The 21,567-nt window shown below is 48.1% G+C and overlaps 1 protein-coding gene across 3 annotated transcripts in view; it reads left to right on the forward strand.

Moving 5' to 3' along the window:
• Positions 1-21,072, forward strand: part of CTNND2 (catenin delta 2) — a 702,327-nt gene extending 681,255 nt beyond the window's left edge. For all 3 annotated transcript variants that reach the window (XM_058680080.1, XM_058680081.1, XM_058680082.1), the window contains 4 exons: positions 8,965-9,091; positions 11,489-11,617; positions 14,419-14,492; positions 20,253-21,072. In XM_058680080.1, coding sequence (XP_058536063.1) covers positions 8,965-9,091; positions 11,489-11,617; positions 14,419-14,492; positions 20,253-20,513 — 591 coding nt within the window. In that variant the 3' untranslated portion in view covers positions 20,514-21,072. The remainder of the gene's footprint in view (positions 1-8,964; positions 9,092-11,488; positions 11,618-14,418; positions 14,493-20,252) is intronic.
• Positions 21,073-21,567: the final 495 nt, after the last annotated feature.

A 21,567-nucleotide genomic window follows, 5' to 3' on the forward strand; every position in this document is an offset into this window, starting at 1 on the left:
TTTGGGGAAGCAGGCAAGGAAGGAGCCTTAGAGGGAATGCCACCTCTGTACACTCAGCCCTTGAAACACCTCCTGAGAAGGCGCTGCAGGACAGGAACCAAAGCGCAGCTGCTGGTGTCAAGTGGTAGACGATTTTCCTGGTGTTTAGTTTATGTTACTGAGATTCTTTGCTGTGCTCTAAGAAACTCAATGTGCTTCAGAGAAAATAGCATCTGCTTAATCTCTCTGTGATAAATTAAAACTCTTGGCACATAAATTCAGGGAGCAAATCAAACATAGCTCAAATACCATGAATCAAACCCTTGTTGTCAGACTAATTCTGACTAAAAGTACTTCTCCGCAAGTGCTCGTGACCTGGTGTCTCCACTGGTTCTGCACCCACTCCGCTGAGACACCCAGGCGTCCTGAAGGAGTCACTGATGTCCCCAAGAGCTGGTGGCTGAACCTAAGAAAGGTCACGTTTGTCAGAAGAGATACTGTGTTTGTGATTTCCATTTTAATGATGGAAACAAAATGTAAAACCAATCTCCGTCTCCTTCCTTTTGCTGTCAGGGGAGATCAACTTTCGGGTCACTTGTACCATTCAGCAAGTGAATAATGAACTTTGAAAGGAGTGGAGTTGTGTCCTTTAAGGGCCTGTGTTGCTCTGGGCTCTCTTTTCTTGCTGCAGTTGTATTCATTCCATTGGCTCTTGCCACCATTGCACTGACACAACAAGCAATCAATAAGTAATTATGGATAGGGAAGGAAATGCCTGTGGGTTTCCTCAAGCTTCCAAACCATAAGGCACAGGGGAGGGAGCACGGTCCTGCCTGTAAGAACCTGAGCTGTACAGATACCTGAGCAGGTCACCTTGGTCCCCAAACTAAAGCCATGGACTCAGGTTTGCCACTTTTTCCTCACTGTAATCTGCTGGCCATTGGAAAACCAATACTGGAGTCCAATGAGAAAGAGAAAACCATTTTTGAAATACTATCTAGGGAAGACAGCACATTACAACAAATTTAAAAGCGTTTGATCATGAAGCTTTGCTCTAAGAAGGTACGAAATGTTTAAAACTTACTTGAATATGTTGCCAATTTGATAATGGGTAGATTTGAATTTCTGGGTGTCTCAGATAGTGATGTGTTAGAAATTTCTTCGCCAGGAAATGATGAAGTACATAGGTTTTGGTGACAAATTTTAAAAATACCCTGGGATCAGTGTTCACCATGATAGCTCCTCAAGTTCATTCTTTTCTGCATTTCCTGTCAAGCTAGGATGGAAAGGCTGAGGTTAACCTTAGCTATGATTCTGCCTCTACCATCAATCTAGGCATTTCCTTGCTGGTATTTGTATCGACAAAGAAGGTCTTTGCTCATGAGGCCCCCTGGCCTCTGGGAGACAATTCTCCGACACTCATCATATGATGGCTGTCCAAAAAACAGAGGCACAAATGGGAGCAGAAGCAAAAATCAATTGTGCCAAAGTGGAAATCAATGCTCGTGGCAGTTGCTAAACAAGAAGTGACTAAGTTATAGCCATGGCTTGGGGGGGGATACCTCACAGCAGGGGAGTGCTGCCTAGAGGAGCCCAGACCAAACATTTCCTCTGTAATTCTGCTGTCACAAGGCTTCCCCAAATAACACTTCAAAGCAAAACCTACCGGAATTCCCCAGAGGAAGAAGGCAGAGCGGGGGAGAGGAGAGGAACTGGATGACAACTCAGCAACCTGAATGCAAGACTGCAACCATTCTTGTCGCTCACCTTGGGCACTCAAACCCACCTGTGTCTTTTCTGGTGGAACATAGTACAGCTGGTAATGTTACAGCTTTAAGAACCTTATTTGCTGGAGAACAATTCTGGTCAATTTCTTTTCTCTTCCCAGCTCCATCACCCTCTAGTGAGCTAGGCATTATCTCATACTCATGATTGCCAGGCAGGTTGAGCTGAGAAAAGAAAGTAACCTGAACAGCACCTGTCCACCTGGTAACTTCTATCTGAAGGGCAGTAGCCTGCTTTTCTCGGAGCCATCACTCCCCAGATGAGACCCTTCCAACTGTGCCTGCCAGGTCTGCACCTAACTTCCCATGCCAGCTGTTTAGAACATTCCTTGTGCCTCCAGCATCTGCTCCCCCATTGCACAAACACCTGCTGTGCCCTGTAGCTTCTGTGCTTATAGAAGTTCTGTTTGGGAGTAACCTGTGCAGTTACACAGCGAGTGAGTGGATGCACCAGTCCTCTGTCACACAGTGGGTGGACACACCAGTCCTCTGTCACACAGTGGGTGGACACACCAGTCCTCAGTCAGCCAGTGAGTGGGTGGACGCACCAGTCCTCAAGATGATCAGAGCTTCTCTACTGAGAAATGTGATGCCCTGACCCTTCTCAGCCCTGTGTCCTGGTTCTCCTAAGCCTTGGTGTTGTGGACAGGCATTCATGTTTTCTGAGCTCTGTGGCACAGGCAGCAAAGCCACATTCCCTGAGATGTGGATAGAATCTGCAGCAACGTGGGGCCACATGTGGCAAATACAGTCATGTTACGAAATGACTCTCAAGACTGGATAAAGCGAAAACAAGTTGGTCTTACCTCGCCTTGAAACAGGGGCAGTGAAAGAAATGACCATCTATGATGGAGCAAACTGGAGGCCATTTCTGGATCTAGTCTCGATACTGTTTTACCAAACCAGCACTACATCAGCCCAGGTGCATGTGTGTCTGGCAGAGTTGCCGACAACAGAAGGTACTTCTGATGAGGTGGTTCTCATTCAAAAGAAATCCTACAGTTCTAATTGTCTTAATTTGTTAGGGAATGTAGAGTGTAAGGGGCATAATTGATTTAGCAATAATGATTTGATAAACATGCACTTCTTGCTTCCTGCGTAGGTGGTGCAAAGCCAAGCAAGATAGATAAGATTTGACACGTGAAACAAGGGAAGGTGCTATGCCAGGTCTCCAGGCTACCCACTGCCAGGTGTGGGCATGTGAAATTGAGTCAGATACTCAGTGAGTGCTGGGTATTCAGCTGTGGCTAGAACTTCATATTTAGCATCTCTGTGTGCTAGAAGTTGTGAATAGATATGTTCTTGCAGAAATCAGCCTTTAGAATGCCTTACCTGATGTTCCTAAGTAGAACGGGTAACTGAGGGCCTCCGAGTATTTACCCCCTAAAGAAATCTATATGTTTGTGTACTCGAGCTGGCAGCCACAGCATCTGCAGAGGCACTCCAGGTGAATGGGGTGCAGTGTAGCTGATCATCAGCATCAGCCAGCAGGAGGATAAGGAGCTTTTGGATGTGCAGGGCACCTTGGGAACTCTGCGGAAAGGAAATTAAAGGGTGTTTTTTCTGGTGCCAAAACTTTTGAAATCCATGAACAGTTTTTTTTTTTCATAGCGTATTTTTCCATAACTTTTTGAAAATCTCATGCATGGACTTCTAAATATTTTTCAGGCCAAAATAAACATATCATTTAATTTCCTTTCCCATGAGCTTGTTTTGTTTTTTTAAGAAGAGAGTGAGCATGCTGTCATTCACTACTCACTCCCCCAGATACCCGTTGCCTACCACGGCCTTTGAGCCCAACTGAAGCTTGGAGCTGGACAGAGTCCAGGTGTCCCGCATGAGTGGAGTCAGGAGCTGGAGGTGGCTGTGACCCCAGCCACTCCCACGCGGGAGGCCGCTGGCTCAAAGCCTGGGCCAAACGCCTGCCTCTTCCATGAACTTGTCAGAGTGCTCTCATGATCAGGCCCAGGCCCCACCCAAACTGTTTAAATAGAAACTCGGGTAGATCCCCGACATTGGCATTTTGGAAACTCCTGCAAATCAGAGGAGATCCTTGAATCACAGAAAAGAATTTGAGACACATCTTGCCAGTAATTCTAACAATAAAGGATGTCACATGCTGAGGGGAGGAACTGACTCCTGGGAACCCAGGGATTCCACCTCTCCACCTGCAAGTCAGGTGCCAGAGGTTACCCCGCAAGCAGTTCAGGGCATTGCTCATCTGTTGTACACAAAGTTGGCAAGTCCCTGTACTGATAAGTGTTGGGTGAGGTTCACAGTTTTCAAAAGCAAAAGCTTTAGGGTGAGCGTGTCTGACCCTAACCACTTGCAGAACAGCTTGAAAGCCACCCAGAGCCTTTGTCAGCATTCTGTTAGTGGAAATTCCCCCAGCAATATGTTCATAATGGAGATGTTTCCTAAATGTTCGAAAACACAATATGCAAACTGTTAAAATGCAAAGACCTCAAGATAGTTGTGTTCTCTAGGAGCTACCCAGAGTGATAACGTCCTGGACAGACCATGAAAACCACAGAGTTGTGATGCTAGTAGAAGGCTCTCTTGATCCTTCAGCATTTGGGACCACTGGAAATGCCAGTGCACAGGGGCGTAGCTTGAGGGAGTAATAACTTCATAAAGAAAAAGCTGGGAACTTGAATACAGACGCTGACAGAGGTAGAAGGACAGTAAAAGGGGGAGATAAAGCAAATCAGGTTATTCCTGGTGGCAATATAAAGTTCAATGACTTTGAACTCCTTCTCCTTTGGATTTCTATCTCTATATACTTGGAACAATTTAACAACCTCTAGTTTTAAGTTTAATGTGTTAAAAATAAAAAGCAATTTGAGGCACAGATATCATATCACATTTTTGACAGCTTAGCTGGGTCTTGAGCTGAAGGGCACAATTTGGGGGTCATTGTCCTGGAGGTAAGCCATGGACAGGAAGAGTCCTTATCACAGGTATTAAGGATTAACCACCCTCCTCTCTCTACAGTGGCCATTCCTCATTCTCCACTTTTCCTCCCTGAGTTTTCTTATCTAACCCCTACAAGCCAGCGGGATGGTGCCAAGGAGATCTGTGGTTAAGCAGACTACCCAAAAAAACTTCATGCCAAATGGAATTAAAAATGTATTTTAATGCAACTATTTTGAAATCCATAGGCTTTCTATAATACACATTTTCTGTGACTTTTTTTGAAGATCTCCTGTGTGCATGGATTTCAAAAACTGTTTGCACCAAAATAATCTTTTCATTCCATTTTGCACAAGCTTTTCTGATTATTAATGCAATTCACAAGTATACATACACACACACACACACACAGAGCCTCTGGCCTATAGTGAGTTAAAACTTTAAGAAGTAAAGAAATAATGATCAAGGATGCAATGACTGAAAAAGCATGTGCCTGAGTTGAATGTATTTATGCAAAGCATTCTGAAGCCTTTCTCAGTGACAGTGGGAAGTAAATGAATAATAGATTGATTGCTAGCTGGATAGACAACAAATATATACATGGCTAGCAGGGTAGAAGGAATGTTAGCTTAGCAATTACTTTCCCAGAGAGAATTTATCTTCATTTCCCTTCTTATGTAGAAAACAAAACATTTTCTCCAATTGAATGACCAAATATTTCATACAGTGATAGATGTGCAGAGCCATGAAATTTGTCCCCCAGGTAACTAACAATTTGGCCTAACTATGTGGGTAGATATGTGTGACTTGGACTAGCTGTCCCCAAGTTTCTGGCATTCGGTGGTGTGAGACATGTGCATGCATAGAACGTCAGAACTGAAATGCCTTTCCAGGCGCTGATGATTGGCCCAGGGCAGTGGTCAGTCTGCATCAGTGGACAGAGGAACAGTCCGTCATGTTCTTTAGGGGCCTCCCCAGCTGTGGCTGACCCTGCCTTCAGCAAGGTCCGAGTGAGTGTCCCCAGTCCTTCAGCCCCACCTCCAGAAGGGGGTTTCTGGGCCCCTGCACAGTCACATCTCACAGTGAGTAGCACCTTTAGTGCCTCTTCCCATCACTCCTCTCGCGGTCCTCTGGTAGCTGCCAGTCCTGAGCAGAGGGCCGCTGCAGAATCACCTTTCATGCACTGGTGTTCTGGGGACTGAATCTTATGAAGGCTCTTAAGAAGGGCTTTTGCAGTATATCTTTATGACAGAGGTTTAAGACCAAATGCTCATAATGTGATTCAGGAGGTAAGATTTAAGGGGCTGTGGAGCTTCAGGGCACTCCAGGGCACTTCCATCCGTCACTGTGTCTGGAAGAGGACACACCTTACAAAGCAGAACCCCGGGGGTGGAGGGTGACATGGCAGTGAATACCCATGACCCTAGTGACAGCTTAGATGAGGACATTCCCACTGTGTCCCCAGTGAGTGTGATGGCTTTGTATTCTGCACTTAGAAATTGCATTCATGGGCTCTCATGGTGGGACAGGGCTTCCTGCTGTTGCGAGAAGGTTCTTTTGCTTTTGTCAGTCCCACTGCTGGCTTCTGTGAGATCCCCATGTACGGGTCTGTGACTCTCTGGTACCCAGTGCACTGCCTCATTTCCACTTTTCGTCTTCCTCTCTATCAAGCTCAGAGTCCCTGAGGTTTCACTGCATTCTCTTGTCCCTGTCTGCCTCCAAGGTACTTGCCTGATCACCTCCATCCAGTTTCACCCAGTCCACAGCTACCTTCTCCAAAGCAAGCAGCCGTATTGATGGGCCATCTTAGTTACACACACACACACACACACACACACACTACCACCACCCCCCAAGTGGCATCCCATCACCTTGTCTGTGCAGCCCCCAACTCTGGCCACTCCACCCTCTGGCCACAGTCCGCTGCACACCCCCGCCACTTGCCTTAAGAACCCTTCCATACTTCTTCCTCCTTCTCCATCTATCCTCCACAAAGTCCAACTCTTCCTCACTCTAAAAAGAACTCACCTTTCATTGTTCCCGTGAAGACATCAAGAACAGGAGAGGATGAACTCACCTTCCAGGTAAGAGATCTTACCGTCTCTTGTCTATGCCTGGAAAGCCCATCTGTTCCCCCAGCTTGCCTCCCGTTGCCAGAGCAGGGAGCCCATTGCTCACTGAATCCCATCAGCTCTGTCTCCTCCTGCCATTCTTCCTCTTCTCTCCTCTAGGTGGCTGAGTCATTCCCATGTCCCTGCAGAACGGTGCACTGTTTTCCAGGAGATCTATCAGATCTGAACTTGAGCCTTGCTTTCTACAGTTCCCAATTCTCTGCTCTCCTTTATAATAAAATGGTGCCGAAGGGTGGCTGTCCTGTCTCCCTCTCTTAAGTTCTCATTGTCTTTGGAGCCCACGTGAGTTAGAAATTTACTAAGTTAAACCAAGGTCACAATGACGTCCACGACCAGACGTTAGTTCCTGGTCCTGTTTATTCCATAGTCTTCTCTTAACAATCCATCCACAAACCTGACCTTGCTCAACATCACACCCCATCTCACTTTTCTCCCCAGCTCACCTGTTCCTTCCTCTTTAAAGTCCCTACTCTCTGTACCCTGTAGATATTGGGACTGTCCTGTGGCTCACTCAGCCCTCCTCTGCTCTCCTCGTCTTCCATCCAAGCTGTCCGCTTTGAATCATTCACGATTCCAGTGTTTTGTCCTGACCTTGTGCTAGAGATCCCGACTTGAAGATTCTTCTGTGTATCAACCCAACCCATCCCATTCCTCTCCTAGAGCTGCTTCTCGGATAAGACTCATTTCCTGGCACACACCAAATCACCTAGACACCAACATACCCTCTAGCTCGGATGCCGATGCTGCCCGTGCCTCAGCAGCAGGGTCCCATCCAAGCTGAAGGAGTCTCACCCTCACCCTTGTAGAGGAGCTTCTGAACTAGTCTCCCTGTCTCGACTGCTTGCTCCCAGACAGTCCCGGACACTCAGGAGGCTTCTTGGCTTCCCAGCCCCCGACTGTCCCTTCCTGCTCCCCAGAAACCCAGCCTCACCCCAGCACCTTTACATCTGGTCTGCCTTTGGCCTCAGGGTCTAGCCCCTCTTGGTTCCTGCTCAGCGCCTTCCCGAAGGCTCAACTGACCCTCCTCCACCAAGTAACCACCAAGCACAGCCTGACCCTCTGCCTCTGTCTCTAACCTTGCTCAGTTTTTCTTCCCAGTATTACTTTGTATATGCTATGAATGTGTTGTTATCTTGCTTTCTGTTTGACCTTGGGTGGCCGATTTATTCCCAAGGGCTCCAGTTCCTCATCTGTAAAATGGGATAGTAATAGCACCAGCACCTAGAGCTGTTTAGAAAGTCTTATTCATAGTAAGTACCCTGCACATTAACATGCCTGTGATTTGGGCATTATCCTATGAGTGACAAACAGCCATAATGACAGAAGCTAAAGAATGAGGCAGAAATACTGCAGTAAGTGACTAGGATTAACTTTCGTGTGTGTGTGTGTGCGTGCGTGCTTGCAATGGCTCTGGAATATTGCTTCCCTTGAAAGATTAAATGTTATGAGAAAAAGCTGCTTCTTTGAGGCAGGAACTCAGGAGGGAAAGGATCTGCTTACCCATGGAAAATATATTATCTCAATTGAAGTAAAACTGAGTTCGAAGAGAAAACACTGCTACAGCATGACAGCAGGACCTGGCTGGTTCCAGTCTTTACGCTTTCCAAATTCACAGGATGCTCCATAACGCATGCATACGGATTTTATAATGAAAGTGCACAGTGTATACTTTTGTATGGTCAGTAGATATTCAGGGGCCAGTAAAGGCTTGGTAGGATGCAATTTGGATGTGATCTAAAATGAAAAGTAAAACGTCTGGGGGCTGCACAGAAGGCAGCAGCTGAGTACGCAGCTTGGCAGCAGCCATGCTGGGGGTGGAGCAGGTGGCCACTAGCAGTGCCAGGAGTCCAGTGGACAGGGGAGGCGAGTGCCTTCAGGCTTCTGATGGCCAACTGATTGAGCAACAGTCAGGCACTTGGGAAAGCAAGCAAGCAGAGGACAGACCACTCAGAGTCACTAAGATGAAAGCTTCCGGCCAAAGGAAAGCAGTCTGCTCTCACAGCCTGCCTTCCTGGGGGCTGGGATGTGTACCGTAAGGCACAGGGGTCTGAACTTGGGACCTCTTGACATACTGTGGTTTTGTGAATTAAAATGCTCAGAACCTGTGCACGTGAGGTGAGGAATGCTCAGCCTCACGTGCTGTCATTTTCTTGAAGGATGGATGGTCACAATATCACTTTGTAGCCTCGTCTTCCACCATCGAGAGGGATCGACAAAGGCCCTACTCCTCGTCCCGCACACCCTCTATCTCCCCTGTGCGTGTGTCTCCCAACAACCGCTCAGGTAAGAGGCCCCGGCCAGCACGCCCCGCCCGCTCCCAGGCCCGCAGCTGACTCCTTGTGGTAGAGTGCCACCCTGATCCATCCTTCAGCCAGCTTGCATCATGGTGATGTGGGCAAAGCTGTGTCGTGGGCATGGGATTAAGAGCAGGGATCTGCCTTCCATGCGTGGAGTCGAAGGAAAGGCAGGCTTTCCAACTTAACAGTTTGAGATTCACCTCTTTATTACAATTGGGATAGCAGATAGGGGATAGAATGTGCCACTTTTTGTGTGTCATGGGATGACAAGTTGAACATCTATCATGACAGGTCCCACAACCATTTATCAGGCCACTTGTGTGCTGTCATCTGTACACCAGCAGATAAATCCATGATAAATTCTTACCATAGCCAACCACAACTTGTAAGGCATTGTATTTAATTTTCAGATTTCGTCTCATTCCTGTTTAATTTTGGCCTTTTATTGGCACAAGTTCTCTCCCCTTTTTAAGGTGCAATAAGTGATACCAGGCAATAGCGGAAAAGACGACAAAGTAAAAACACACCATTTAGTAATTTAGGTGGTCTGGACTTTATTATTTCTAAGATTCTTCAAAGGTTTTTACTTTGAAGAGCAGAAGAGTTAGCGAGAACTTCAGTCTGCTGCTTCACTCCCCAAATACCCACAGCAACCAGGGTTGGAGCCAGAAATCACATCCGTATCTACCCCATGCAGGGCAAGGACTCAAGGACTTGGGCCACCATCTGCTGCCTCCTGATATGTATCAGCAGGAAGCTGTATTGAAAACAGGTGGAATTTGATCTGAGACCCTCTGACATTGCTTGGATGGTCCCAAGTGGTGGCTTAACCCACCATGCCACAGCAACATCCCTGAAGGGTGGATAAGTGAGAACCTGCCCTTGGACATACCAGTGTACAGGATTCCTGCCTGCCTCCCTGATAGTTCCCTGCTCAGGGAAGCCTGCTCCTCGCAGAGCCCTCTGGGGCACACTGCCCAGCAGCGTGGCTCTCCTGAGGACCGCTGTCCTCAACTCCACCCGGTCTTCAGCAGGAGAATGTGGAGGAGAGGCAGAAACAACACAGTTATTTTCTCCAAGCCCCTGGCAAGGCCTGATTTTCAGGATATTGCCATTGCTTGGACACTGAGGGTGACCCCACTGCTTCCCACCTGTCCCCGTGGCCCGGAGCGTCCCGGAAAGCCTCAGGAGGCTGCTTTTCCCAGAGCTCCAAATGCTGAGACCCATAGAGCCCCAGAGGTGTCAGTGGCATGAAGGCAGGGTGGCTGTCCCAGACAGGAAGGCCCAGGGCCAGTGTGGCAGGCAGAGCTGGGGCTACCCAGCAGCTCAGCCTGTGCACTGCCTTCAGACTTCCTGGGCCAGGCACACCAGGGCATCCAATAAATACCTGTTTGTGGGATTCGATTTTTCCCAGAGCTTTAATCCCAATCCTTGATGCCTCTGAGCACCGCTGTGTAAGAGGTCTCGGGAGATAATTACACACTTGATGCAGCTTAACAAACGTGTACATCTGTGCAGTGTTACTGACTGGAAAGGCTCAAGGCAGAGGCTCTAAAGTCCCCTCCCTGAGCCAGTGCATGGCAGTGACCCCTGAAAGGCCAATCTTGGTGTAGGAGGACCTGGAAGCGGAGGAGTGGAGCAGACAAAGGGACTCTCATGGAGGAGGTGAGGCAGACGCTGACTGCAGAGTGGACAGGACTCTGACATGGAGCCTGGCAGCTCTGGGGCTATTTCCTGCCTCAGTTCCTGCAGAACCCCAACTCTTTCCTGAGCTGCGATGACCAGCCCCACCCTGGCCTCCCCCCTCTCCCATCCCCACAGCCAGCCCAGAGTGGCAGGGGTGCGTGCACTGCCATTGCGGTATGTCCAGGGGTGGTGAGGGTGCTGCTGCCTGTTGTGGCTTTCTGTCCTATGTGCCCACTGAGTCGGTGCCTAGAAACCACTGGACCAGCCAGAAAGGAGTCTGGAAATTTCACCCTAATGGGCAGCCAAGCAGCAAGCCTTGATGTTGATGGGATGGTGTGGAGGGCCTCTTTGAGGGGAGATTTTCCGTATTACCTGAGTGCTTCCGCCTCTGGGTCCAGTTCCTGGGCATGACTGTTTCCTGCCGAGATGCAGGGCACCTCAAGTGCAACGACAGTGGGGTTCCTGTCTCAGCCTCCATGTGGAAGAGAGGCTTGGGAACAAGCAGGCCTGGGGATTGAGCCGAGCGGCCGAGGCCCACTCCTCTGCACGGTTGCACGGGCACTACAACGGCAAGTGTTCCCCAGGGGTCCCTAGCCCCTACACCTGAACACATGGCAGGCCGTAACTGTGCAAGCAGCTGTGCAGGCTGTGTGGTGGGACACAGAAAATCATCCCAGTGTTTGCTTCCTTTGTGCAGCAAGCGCCCCTGCTTCACCTCGGGAAATGATCAGCCTCAAAGAAAGGAAAACAGACTACGAGTCGACCGGCAACGCCACTTACCACGGAACGAAAGGGGAACACACTTCGAGGAAAGACGCCATGACAGGTGAGCCAGCTGTGCGCTTCTTTCTGGAACACCCTAGAGAGCCAGAACACTCGCCACTGGGTAGGACTAGGCAGCTGTGGGGTCTGCAGAAATCATGATAGATGCCAATCCTACAAGTTAGAGATAAGCAGATTAGGCTAGAGGCATCTGCCCTGAGCACCTTAGTGCTGAAAAGCCTAGAGACATCTGCCAACACACGTTTTATTACAGTCTTGGCCTCTTGCTTGCTTAGCTCCTCACACTTCCTCACAGTAACAGGGAAACCACCCAAGAATTCTCTTCTCTGCCATCACTCACAGTGGAACAGATGCCAGGGTGGCCAGGGTAGCCAGACTCTGCCATGAGGAAGGGAAGAGAAAGTAGACAGGAAAAGGAGGGAGGATTAGGGACAACACAGTACTGTGGAGATGGCTCCTCCTCCTGCCATGACAGAACTCCCAACAGGCCTCACTGGGACCGCAGGCCATACCAAGTGTGCTTGGTCTGCTGCCCCCTGCTGTCTCACCCTGGCCATGGCCTTCACCTACCCCTACTGTGTTCCGTTCTTAGACCATACATGACCTCCTAAGGACCCTCCAAACAGCCTGTCCTCCCTCCCAAAAAAAGGACTTAGGAACATTGCCATAAGTAGGGCTATGATTTAAAAGCAAAGCTGACAGCAAGTAGCTGGAGCAGAGGACCCCCATACTACTTTGCCACGCGGACACAGCTTCCTTCTATGGATAGGCCATAAGACACAGAACTTAGATAGAGAGCTGGGGTGCAAGGAGTGCAATCCAAAGTAGACATCCTCTTACCAGATGAGTCCTGCAAGCCTGCAGGCCAGGTCGAATACCTCAGTCCATGTAGACCTGCAGGGGAGCAAAGGCAACATATTGGATAGTTAAAATATCTTCCAAGTCCAGCCTGACTAAGGTTACAGTTTTCCCAGTTGAGCATGTCTTTGTGACCCCAGTGGCACTGGTTTCCAGGTGGGCTGCACTATTGCTGGATGAGCTGTTCCCAGTCAGCATTCTGCCTCCGTGTGCCAGCCCTGCAAGGTGATCTCTCACCCTGGCTCATGAATTGTTTCCTGAGGACAGCTGAGCCCTTTACATGGCCATAGCTTGCTAATCTCACTGTCTTCTCCCGTAAACATTGACTCAGTCTTGGATGAATGTGAACAAAGCAAGTTATGGCTGAGTGCTTTGATTCCCTAGAGTGGAGATACTCGTCAGAAAAATCTGATTTGTACTGATTAACCCAAAAATCCTGAGATCAGATTTACCCGATCCATTCATTTTACCATTCTTGCTTTGGGTACCCATATCAGCAGATCAGGACTACAAATTCGGATTATAGGCACAAGAATAATTGTGAGATTTACTGTGTTATCATTTAAGCTAGAAATTTCCCTTTCAGTTTAATGCCTCAGGTTTTTAAAGGGGGGTGTGTTTATGCTCAAATAGTACCAGTGGTACAGGACTGTACCATGTACACAGTAAAGATGGTTGTTAAATCTTCCTAGGAAATGACAGGAATCTTGACAACTCCAATATTGAGATTAAGGCTCTACATAAGTTTGAAACAAACAGATTTGCTCTAACTTAAAGCCATGTGGAAGTACACTGTCAATCATGGTAGCAAGCCTAGAGAGACCTTTACTGAATGCGAGAATACAGCAGAGTTCTTTAGTGACTCCTGCATGAGTGCGGGTCGTTGGTGCTGGTGGCAGTGAAGGTCCTTGTGTTGGTAGTGCTGTGGCAGTAATGGCATTGGTGCTGCTTGTGTTGGTAGGGCAGTGTTCACCCCTTCCCACAGTGACAGGAGTAAGTTCTCAGCCACAACGTTTTGCACAGGAATAGAAAGGTCAGGTTGCTAACCCCTACTCTGCAGCCCTTTTACAACTGCCCGTCACTCCAGGATGCACTTGAGAAATAGGATTTCCTGTGTCTCAGCCTCCCAACAGCCCTTTCTGTCACTCAAGAATCAGTGCACGTGGATGTTCAGACCACTGACAGACATCTGAACGCCCCTTGTTTAAGGCATCAAGGGTGGTCCTCTGTTCCTTGCCTGAGGAATGGTCCCTTTGCTCCAGGGGGACTGGAGCCTGGCCCTCACCTGCACACAGGACTGTCCTGAGCTCTGTTAAGAGATGACTTCAGGAGCAATGTGCTGTCCTCCGTACCTGTGGCAGATGCCTCAAGAGTTCAAGGGGAGGAAGCCACAAGTAGGTACCTTTTCCAGGCCTTTGGGCAGTACTGGTGATGGAATAACATTTACCTGGCTTTGCACCAGACCACAGACGAGACCCCGGACACCAAAGCTGTAGCCTTCAGGTGCACGGGCAAGTTGAGGTGGTGTCCCAGCCTGTCCTTTGGACTTGAGAAGGGAACTGTCTAAAAGATGATCAAGCACTTTTATGAGCTCCAATTGGAAATTTTACTCTTGTCGTTCTCTAGCCAAAAGCTGCTTCGCTGCTGCAGCTGCCTACATGCTTCAGGGCAGGTGACAAGCTTTTATCATCCACCGGTTCTCCCCAGGAAAGGCAGTAAAATTTGCAAGCTGACCGTCTGGGTGTTGCTCCTGCCTTAACCCTGTCTGTGATGTGAACATATTGCAAGGGTCTGACAGGCTATGGAGCGTTCGTAAGATGGCTGTTCTGCTTTCTTAATATCTGTATGTGAAATGAAGCATTCTGAGCCAAGGCATATCTTCCACAAGAAGTCAGGCTTTGTTAGGGCAAAACCTTACCTCACTGGCTGTTTCATTTACTTGAAATGCTACTTTTTTCGCTCATGTTTTTGTTGTCCTTTGTTTAGCTCAAAACACTGGAATTTCAACCTTGTATAGAAATTCATATGGTGCGCCCACTGAAGACATCAAACACAACCAGGTAAAGTAAATACAACATGTACTCGTGTTTCCATTTGGATCATGTGAAATAGCCTGGAATTTAACAAACAAAGTAATTTCCATCGCTCATATCGGAGCTGAAAACAAAAACATTTTCTGGCACTGTGACCTCACATCTGTCAATGTCCAGGAGTGTGTGTGGGGTGGGGAGGGGGTGCAGTGACAGTCATTAGAGCAGCCTCACATTAGAAAACAACCCTGATTTCTACTGCTGCTGGGTCTGGTAGAAGCAAGCAGGTTGCATACAATATCGCAGAACTGAAAGCCCCCAATACATCAGTAGGATGCCAGTACGAAGCAGGAGTTATCTACTTCTTAGCTGGGTCATGGAATCACTCACCTATCTCTCATTAGGACGAAAGTGGTCATTATCCATGATAGTTACCAATGAGATAGACACACACAAAACATTACACTGTTGCAGTATGCCTCCAGACTCAGCCTGCGGTGTCACCAGGGAGCTTGTTAGACATGCTGAGGAGCTTTGTGCTGGCTGCTGTCTAGGCTACTGGAAACTCCACTCAAAAGCCCCACTTAGTCATCTCCAGGGACTGCTCATCTGCGAGATTTCTTCAGTTCCGTAATCACTCGCTGATTACATATTACACCTTCAGTTGAAGGGAAGGGAAGATGAAGACACCTGCTCAATCCTTTCTTGAAAGGCCTTTATTTCCTTCCTAATGCACTGTGGTATTTTTTAAATAATTGAGAGCCAAGACTATTATTGTTGAATCAGTATCCTGCCATGGTTTCATTGAACAGCCTTCATCGGCCTTTTACAAGCACATTGTATTCATAAACACTGGACATTTTGTAAAAAGGTAGAAAAGCAGGAGAGATTCTATTTTGACCCCTTTTCCTGCAGTAGAGTTTCAACAAGGTACTCTCCAGTGATACGTGTATAGGTTCGAGTTTCAGCAGCATCAGCCTAGATACAGAATGAAGCAGTGCGCCTCATTCAGTAAGCAGTCACAGTCCTATCTGTCACGGTTCTGCAGAAAGTATAGAAGCGAAGAGGTACAGCCTGCATCCCCTTGTTGATCCAGCCTTGCACTGCCTCCCTGCTGTGGTGGGAATCACCAGACACTGACCCGCCCAGAGCTGTTGCAGTGCATAGCCATTGCTGCTGCTGCTTTGTGTGCGTGCCTTACATTCCTGCCAGACCTTCAGGACAGTGAGGCTGAGAAAACAATGCCCCAAACCTCCTGTTTGGTTGCAGGAGATGCATGAAATAAACCATGGGCAAGACAACTTGCTCTGAAACATGTTCAACCCCAGCAGGACAGTGCCCACCACCCTCCTAGCAAGTGGAAAGGACCATGGCCAAGGAGAAGGGGAGGATCCTAAACCACCTCTTTGACCTTACTTTTCCTCTAATCTGCTGTCAGCAGCAGAGGCATTAGAGGTTTTACTCCTATGCCCTTGGGTTTCCCATTGCATGTGCAACCCTTCTGGAAGACACCTGATATGCCCTGAGGCACCTTGGTCAATGTGACAGCCCCACAGCATGCCCGACTTGCTGCTAGTGGTGAGTCAGTGTCCCCTTAGTTCTGGTCACTTCTAAAAGTAAAGAAGCCAACGAATTAAATTGGGGCACGAGCAACAGACAAGAGAGTGCTGGATTAGTCCAGGTTACTCACAAGAAAATGATCATACTCAAACAGAGAATAGGCACAAAATGTACTGAAAATGCCAATTCCTAACACATGAGTCAACCACTTGCAGCAAATATAAAACTTGGTAGGTACAGAGAGCAGCCTCCAGCTCATGAGTTGCATCAATAGACTGGAACCTTTATTTTACATCTAAGGGATAAGATCAGCCTTTAGCTGCCTAGGGAGGAAGGCGTTCCACACCAGAGTCAGATGACTGCACAAGCCTTCCTTCATGGGCTCCTACTGACATGGGCAAAGTAACAGGGCATGGCTGGGACAACCCTCCTGGGCATCATGGAATAGGTTCCTGAAGCTGGCCTGCTCGTGAGATGTAGAGGACAGTCCATAATGATTCTAAGGGGCACATCCTTTCCACCTGAGCATTTCAACAACCTGGAATCTATGTGCCAAGATGCCACCCTGCCACAGCACAAGTGCAGCCTGGTGTAGCCCATGCCCAGTGTGCCTAGGATGTACTAGATCTGCTCTGAGGGAAAGGCAAGGGCCCACAGTGTCACAGGTGAGTACTGCTGCCACCATGCAGTCCATGCAGCTCCAGGTAGCCATGGCAGCCAGCCCCTGGCAGTCCTAGTCTCTGCACTCCCAACCACCGGACAGAGAAGGCTTTGGTTCTAGAAGAGACCCAGCGGTCAGTACCTGTGTTTGCATTCTCAGGTCAAGTGGTTATGGTTGCCCATTCCCAGATGGAGTGCTTTCAGTCTGGGAGCTTCTCTGGGCCAAGAGTGGCCTCAGCACTCATGTTTGAGCAGTTGATCCACCAGGCGGGCTGAGCTGGGCTTCATTCAGTTCCGTTGACTAAGCTTATCTTCTTGCTGGGCACACGTGTCACAGAAGGAGCCTGGACAGGGCCAGCCCTTACAGGGAAACGAGTTTCAGACAGATCTACAAAATGGGGTGGCCAACAGTGACTGCCTGGAGTGAGGCATCAGCTGCATGGCCATGTGTGCTGGGCAGGGTGCTGGAGTAGGCTTACCACGACTCAGCAGAGAAGTCAGGCTCAGCTCTGCGCTGCCCCTCCCCTGTAACCCACAGGGCTACCTGGGACTCCAGTCACATTTTCAATCTCCAGATTTCCAGGTGTGGAAAAGCTGAAAGACTGGCAATGTGTAGTTATTTGCCTATGCTCAGAAGAAATCCAGTTTACAGGCACACATACTGAGGAATATTCATCAACAAGTCTTCTGTCTTTACACTAACACACTGGTCTCGTGGCACTCTCCTCCACAATTAGGTGTACTAAGGAAAAGGTTTCCGCAAAGAGGACTTTATGGGAGTAATGGTCACAAAACAGCTCAGCAGCCATGATGCCCCTTCCAAAGCAGGAACTAGCCATGGGCTCCTGGGATACGATAGTGCTTTCAGACCACAGTATACAGCCCCACTCAGAAGCCCCCATTTTGTAAGAGCATTGTTCTGCTTTCATAGAAACTGAAATACAGATCGTGCAACGGCTTCTAAATGTGTTTACTTCTAGCTGTTGTATACGGAGGGCTTTGCTGAATTTTGAACGTTAGAGATACTGCCTTCAACTATAAGAGGTAGCCAACATTACTCCACCGGTAATGTGTCTCACCACTGACATACCACAGGCACTGAGCAAATGCAATCCTACCCATGGCCCACCTTGGTGGCTAATGTACACACACCTTAGAAATGGCTGCAGGAAATGTGTTAGGGACACAGAGTCCTCTAAAGGCACAGAGAATAAGCTAATGCTGAGTTCTAAAGGTGACATCATGTTAACAAGAAAGTAGCAGCACTGTGGAGAAGACCACAGCCTTGCGAGGTCTCCAGAGGAAGTCAGATCTCCAGTGCTGTCTTTCTCAGCCCCAAGAGCAGCAGAGGCACACAACTCCCTGACTGCTGCCAGTGCAGGACTCGGAGTCAGCTCAGCGAGCACTTCCCCCCATAGCAAGCAGAGCCAACACAGACCTCGGACTCAGCGGGGTGTTTGTTCATGGCACCGCTGGCTTTAACCAAAGGAGCAAGGGAGGTGGACAAACAACCTCAGAGGAGCTAGTCCTCCATCTAGAATATGGGGGTTGGAGAGACAGAGGATCTAGTCATAAACATACATGCCTCTGTGTACTTTACAGAAGAATGTTAATGCATTGCCTACAGAAAAACAAGCACCCCGATTTCCTCCCTGTGTAATTTTCCAACTCGCCCAAATCTGAGCCTTTATATGCTGTGCGCTCCGAGAGCCTAACAGCGTTGGAGGAAGTGCCACAAGGTACACCACTCTTCACAACGCAATCAAGAGCTGTGTCAACTAGCCTCAGCAGGCTGGCAGATCTAGCCTGAGCAAACTGTCCGTTAACTCCAAACGCCTCTAACCCACCCTCAGGCTCTTGGGTTAACAAAGGCCTAGGCTCTGTAGACATTTGGACCTCCACGAGTAGATGCAAGTCCCTTCATCAGCCACCATTCGCTGCAAGTTGGGATGTCTGGGACAGCAGCTCTGATGAAGTTCATCTCCTTTGAAAAGCACTACTATAAATCACTCACCTTAGGAGAGGGAGTCTCACTTCCTTAAGACTTATGTGTGAGCCATTAGAGGCATTCATGCACACACAAGTGCTAATTACAAATCATTACCTCCTAACAAAGACCAATTTCTCAAGGATGTGTCCATGGTGAGCCTTGGTGAAATTAAGTCAGTTATGGGCTCCACTCCAGAGAAACCCAACTGTATTTGTTTTCTAACTCGCTCTGGACCTCCTCCCCATTCCTGCAGATGAACACATACTGGGAGGTTCTGCTCAGCTCGAGAGCAGTGTTCTGGAAGATGCTAACAGATGTTTATGTGAGAATTCTGTGTCCTACTGTTCCCAGAACCAAGGGTAAGGAGAGAATTCTTCACTTCCTGTAACACTCTGAACCCTGCAAGGCCTGAAGAGCAGACAGTGGCCTACAGAAGACGAGTGCAAACGGAGCGGGTTGAGGTGGGCCGAGGACTCTGGAGAATTCTGAGGCCCTTCTCCCCACTCAGTGGCCCCATGATCCCACATCATTCTTGTGTTCAGTCAGTTCTTAGCTGAACCAGAAACCATTTGATCCTCCAAAATGCAGAGTATTTGCATTGTGTAATCTAGCCTCAGCTAATGCGCCTCGTCACTCAGGCGGGGCGCGAGGACTGCCCTAGGAGAGAAAGTCTCAGTCCTCATGCATGGGGTCAACATAGTAGTGATGACTGCCCTCCTTCCAGCAGGAAGCGGCCTATGGGACCCTCAGAACTGGGGACCAATGACATCACAACACAGCAGTGTGAAACAAAGCCTGCAGAGAAGATGAAGCTATGCGCTTGCATCCCAGAGCTTCTACACTTTAGAAGACTACCTAGTATTGATGAGGTGGCCAGCAGTTTAGTTGTACCTCAAGAAGTTAAAACTGCTACATGACCCACCCCAAGGTGCCCATCCCAAAGAATTTTAAGCAAGGATTCAGACAGGCACTGATACACCATGCTTCTTATAACATCAGTCACAGCAACCAGAAACGTCCATAAAAAGATGAATGGAAGTTCTAGGTGCCCAGCAGGAAAGGAATGGCTAGTATGATGCCCGAGATAGTTACACAGGCACCATTAACTCAAGCCTTCCAACAGGGAAGGAATTCTGATGCATTCTACAGCAGGCATGAACCACGAGAGCCTACTATTGTGGAGAAAGTCAGCCCAGCACTGATACCTTAGGACTCTTTGTATACAGCTCCTCGAGATGCTGCTTCTTGAAGCAGCAGAGGTGACTGCCAGGAGCTGGGGAGGAGCCAGGGTAGCAGGGACAGTATCTGGGATGAGGATGTTGTGTGAATGGATGGCCATGCTAGTCGCACAGCACTGGTAATGAACAGAAGCCACTGAACTATAAACTTGAGAGTGATTCCTTTGGTCAGGTATGCGTCACATAGGTTTCACAAAAAGACATGGCCATGAAAACAATAGGAACCCAGAGGGAGTGGTCATTGGTGAGGGATCAGCCTGACAGGTGTCTGGAGCCTTGGGCCTGGGGGAGGTCAGTGCTGGGAAGCCAACTCATGCCACATGCCTCCTCTGTCTCGGGCAGGTTTCAACACAGCCAGTCCCACAGGAGCCAAGCAGGAAAGACTACGAGACCTACCAGCCTTTTCCAAATTCCACGAGAAATTATGAGGAGTCCTTCTTTGAGGACCAGGTCCACCACCGCCCTCCGGCCAGCGAGTACACCATGCACCTGGGCCTGAAGTCCACCGGCAACTACGTCGACTTCTACTCTGCTGCCCGTCCCTACAGCGAACTCAACTATGAAACAAGCCACTACCCAGCCTCGCCCGACTCCTGGGTGTGAGGGCGGCGGCACGAGGCGCTGCGGGAACAGTGCATGTGCATGCATACCACAAGACATTCCTTCCTTTTTTTTTTTTTCCTCCCCTGCAAATTTAGTTTGTTAAAGCCTGTTCCATAGGAAGGCTGTTCCATAACCAGTGAGGAGATATTCAGAGCTATTTTAGAAAGCTAAACGAATTGAAAGCTAACTTGGAAATCAATAGAAAGCTAAAGCAATCCTAAAAGTGACAGTGTGCGACACCTTTCTAGATTGAGCTGTAGAGTATTAAAGTGCATTATATTGATATTGAACGTGGCTGAAGGAGAAGACGAGGAGACAGTCGGGCGCGGGGCGTGAGTTTGGTAAGCACAAGACAGGGGTTTCCACGTGCTAAGGGGGACGGCTTCTCACGCTTCAATTACTCTTTTTCATCTGTTGTGACTCTAGGCTTCAAGTTGCATCGGGGTTCCTCTGTACAGCAAGATGTTTCTTGCCTTTTGTTAATGCATTGTTGTAAAGTATTTGATGTACATTACAGATTAAAGGAGAAAAGCGCATCGTGTATATTACACCAATGCCACCGTGTTTCCTCATCTATGGTTCTAAATATTGCTTCAATTTCAAACTTTTGAAAGATGTATGGACTTCCAGTTTTTCTTTTATTTCTCCCAATATGTTTTAACAACAAAAAAAAGAAAAAAACAGGAAAAAAAGGAATATTTAGCAGTATTGTTCGTTCTGATATGTGACTTTGTTTGTGGCAACTTAACAAGGCATTCAGCAGTTTCTGACAATTAACATACATCATTCCACACTCCTTGTCAACAAAGTGCTTTTTCACTGCCTAAAATTTTAGATGTAGATATTTGAAATAGATTTTTTTCATTTATACCAGTTTTCTTTATGATGATACAGTGTTAAAAGAAAATAAATTACAATTGATCTGTCATCCATACTTGCTAAGAATGTCTATTTCCAAGGACCTATCATTACAAAATACACATTCTTGCTTGTGTGTCTGTGCGTGTGCGGGTGTGTGTATGTCCATGTACATGTCAAACTGACCCGTGAGAGG

Source organism: Ochotona princeps, chromosome 23, assembly GCF_030435755.1.
Source record: "Ochotona princeps isolate mOchPri1 chromosome 23, mOchPri1.hap1, whole genome shotgun sequence".
In the NCBI taxonomy this organism is placed as follows: Eukaryota; Metazoa; Chordata; class Mammalia; order Lagomorpha; family Ochotonidae; genus Ochotona; species Ochotona princeps.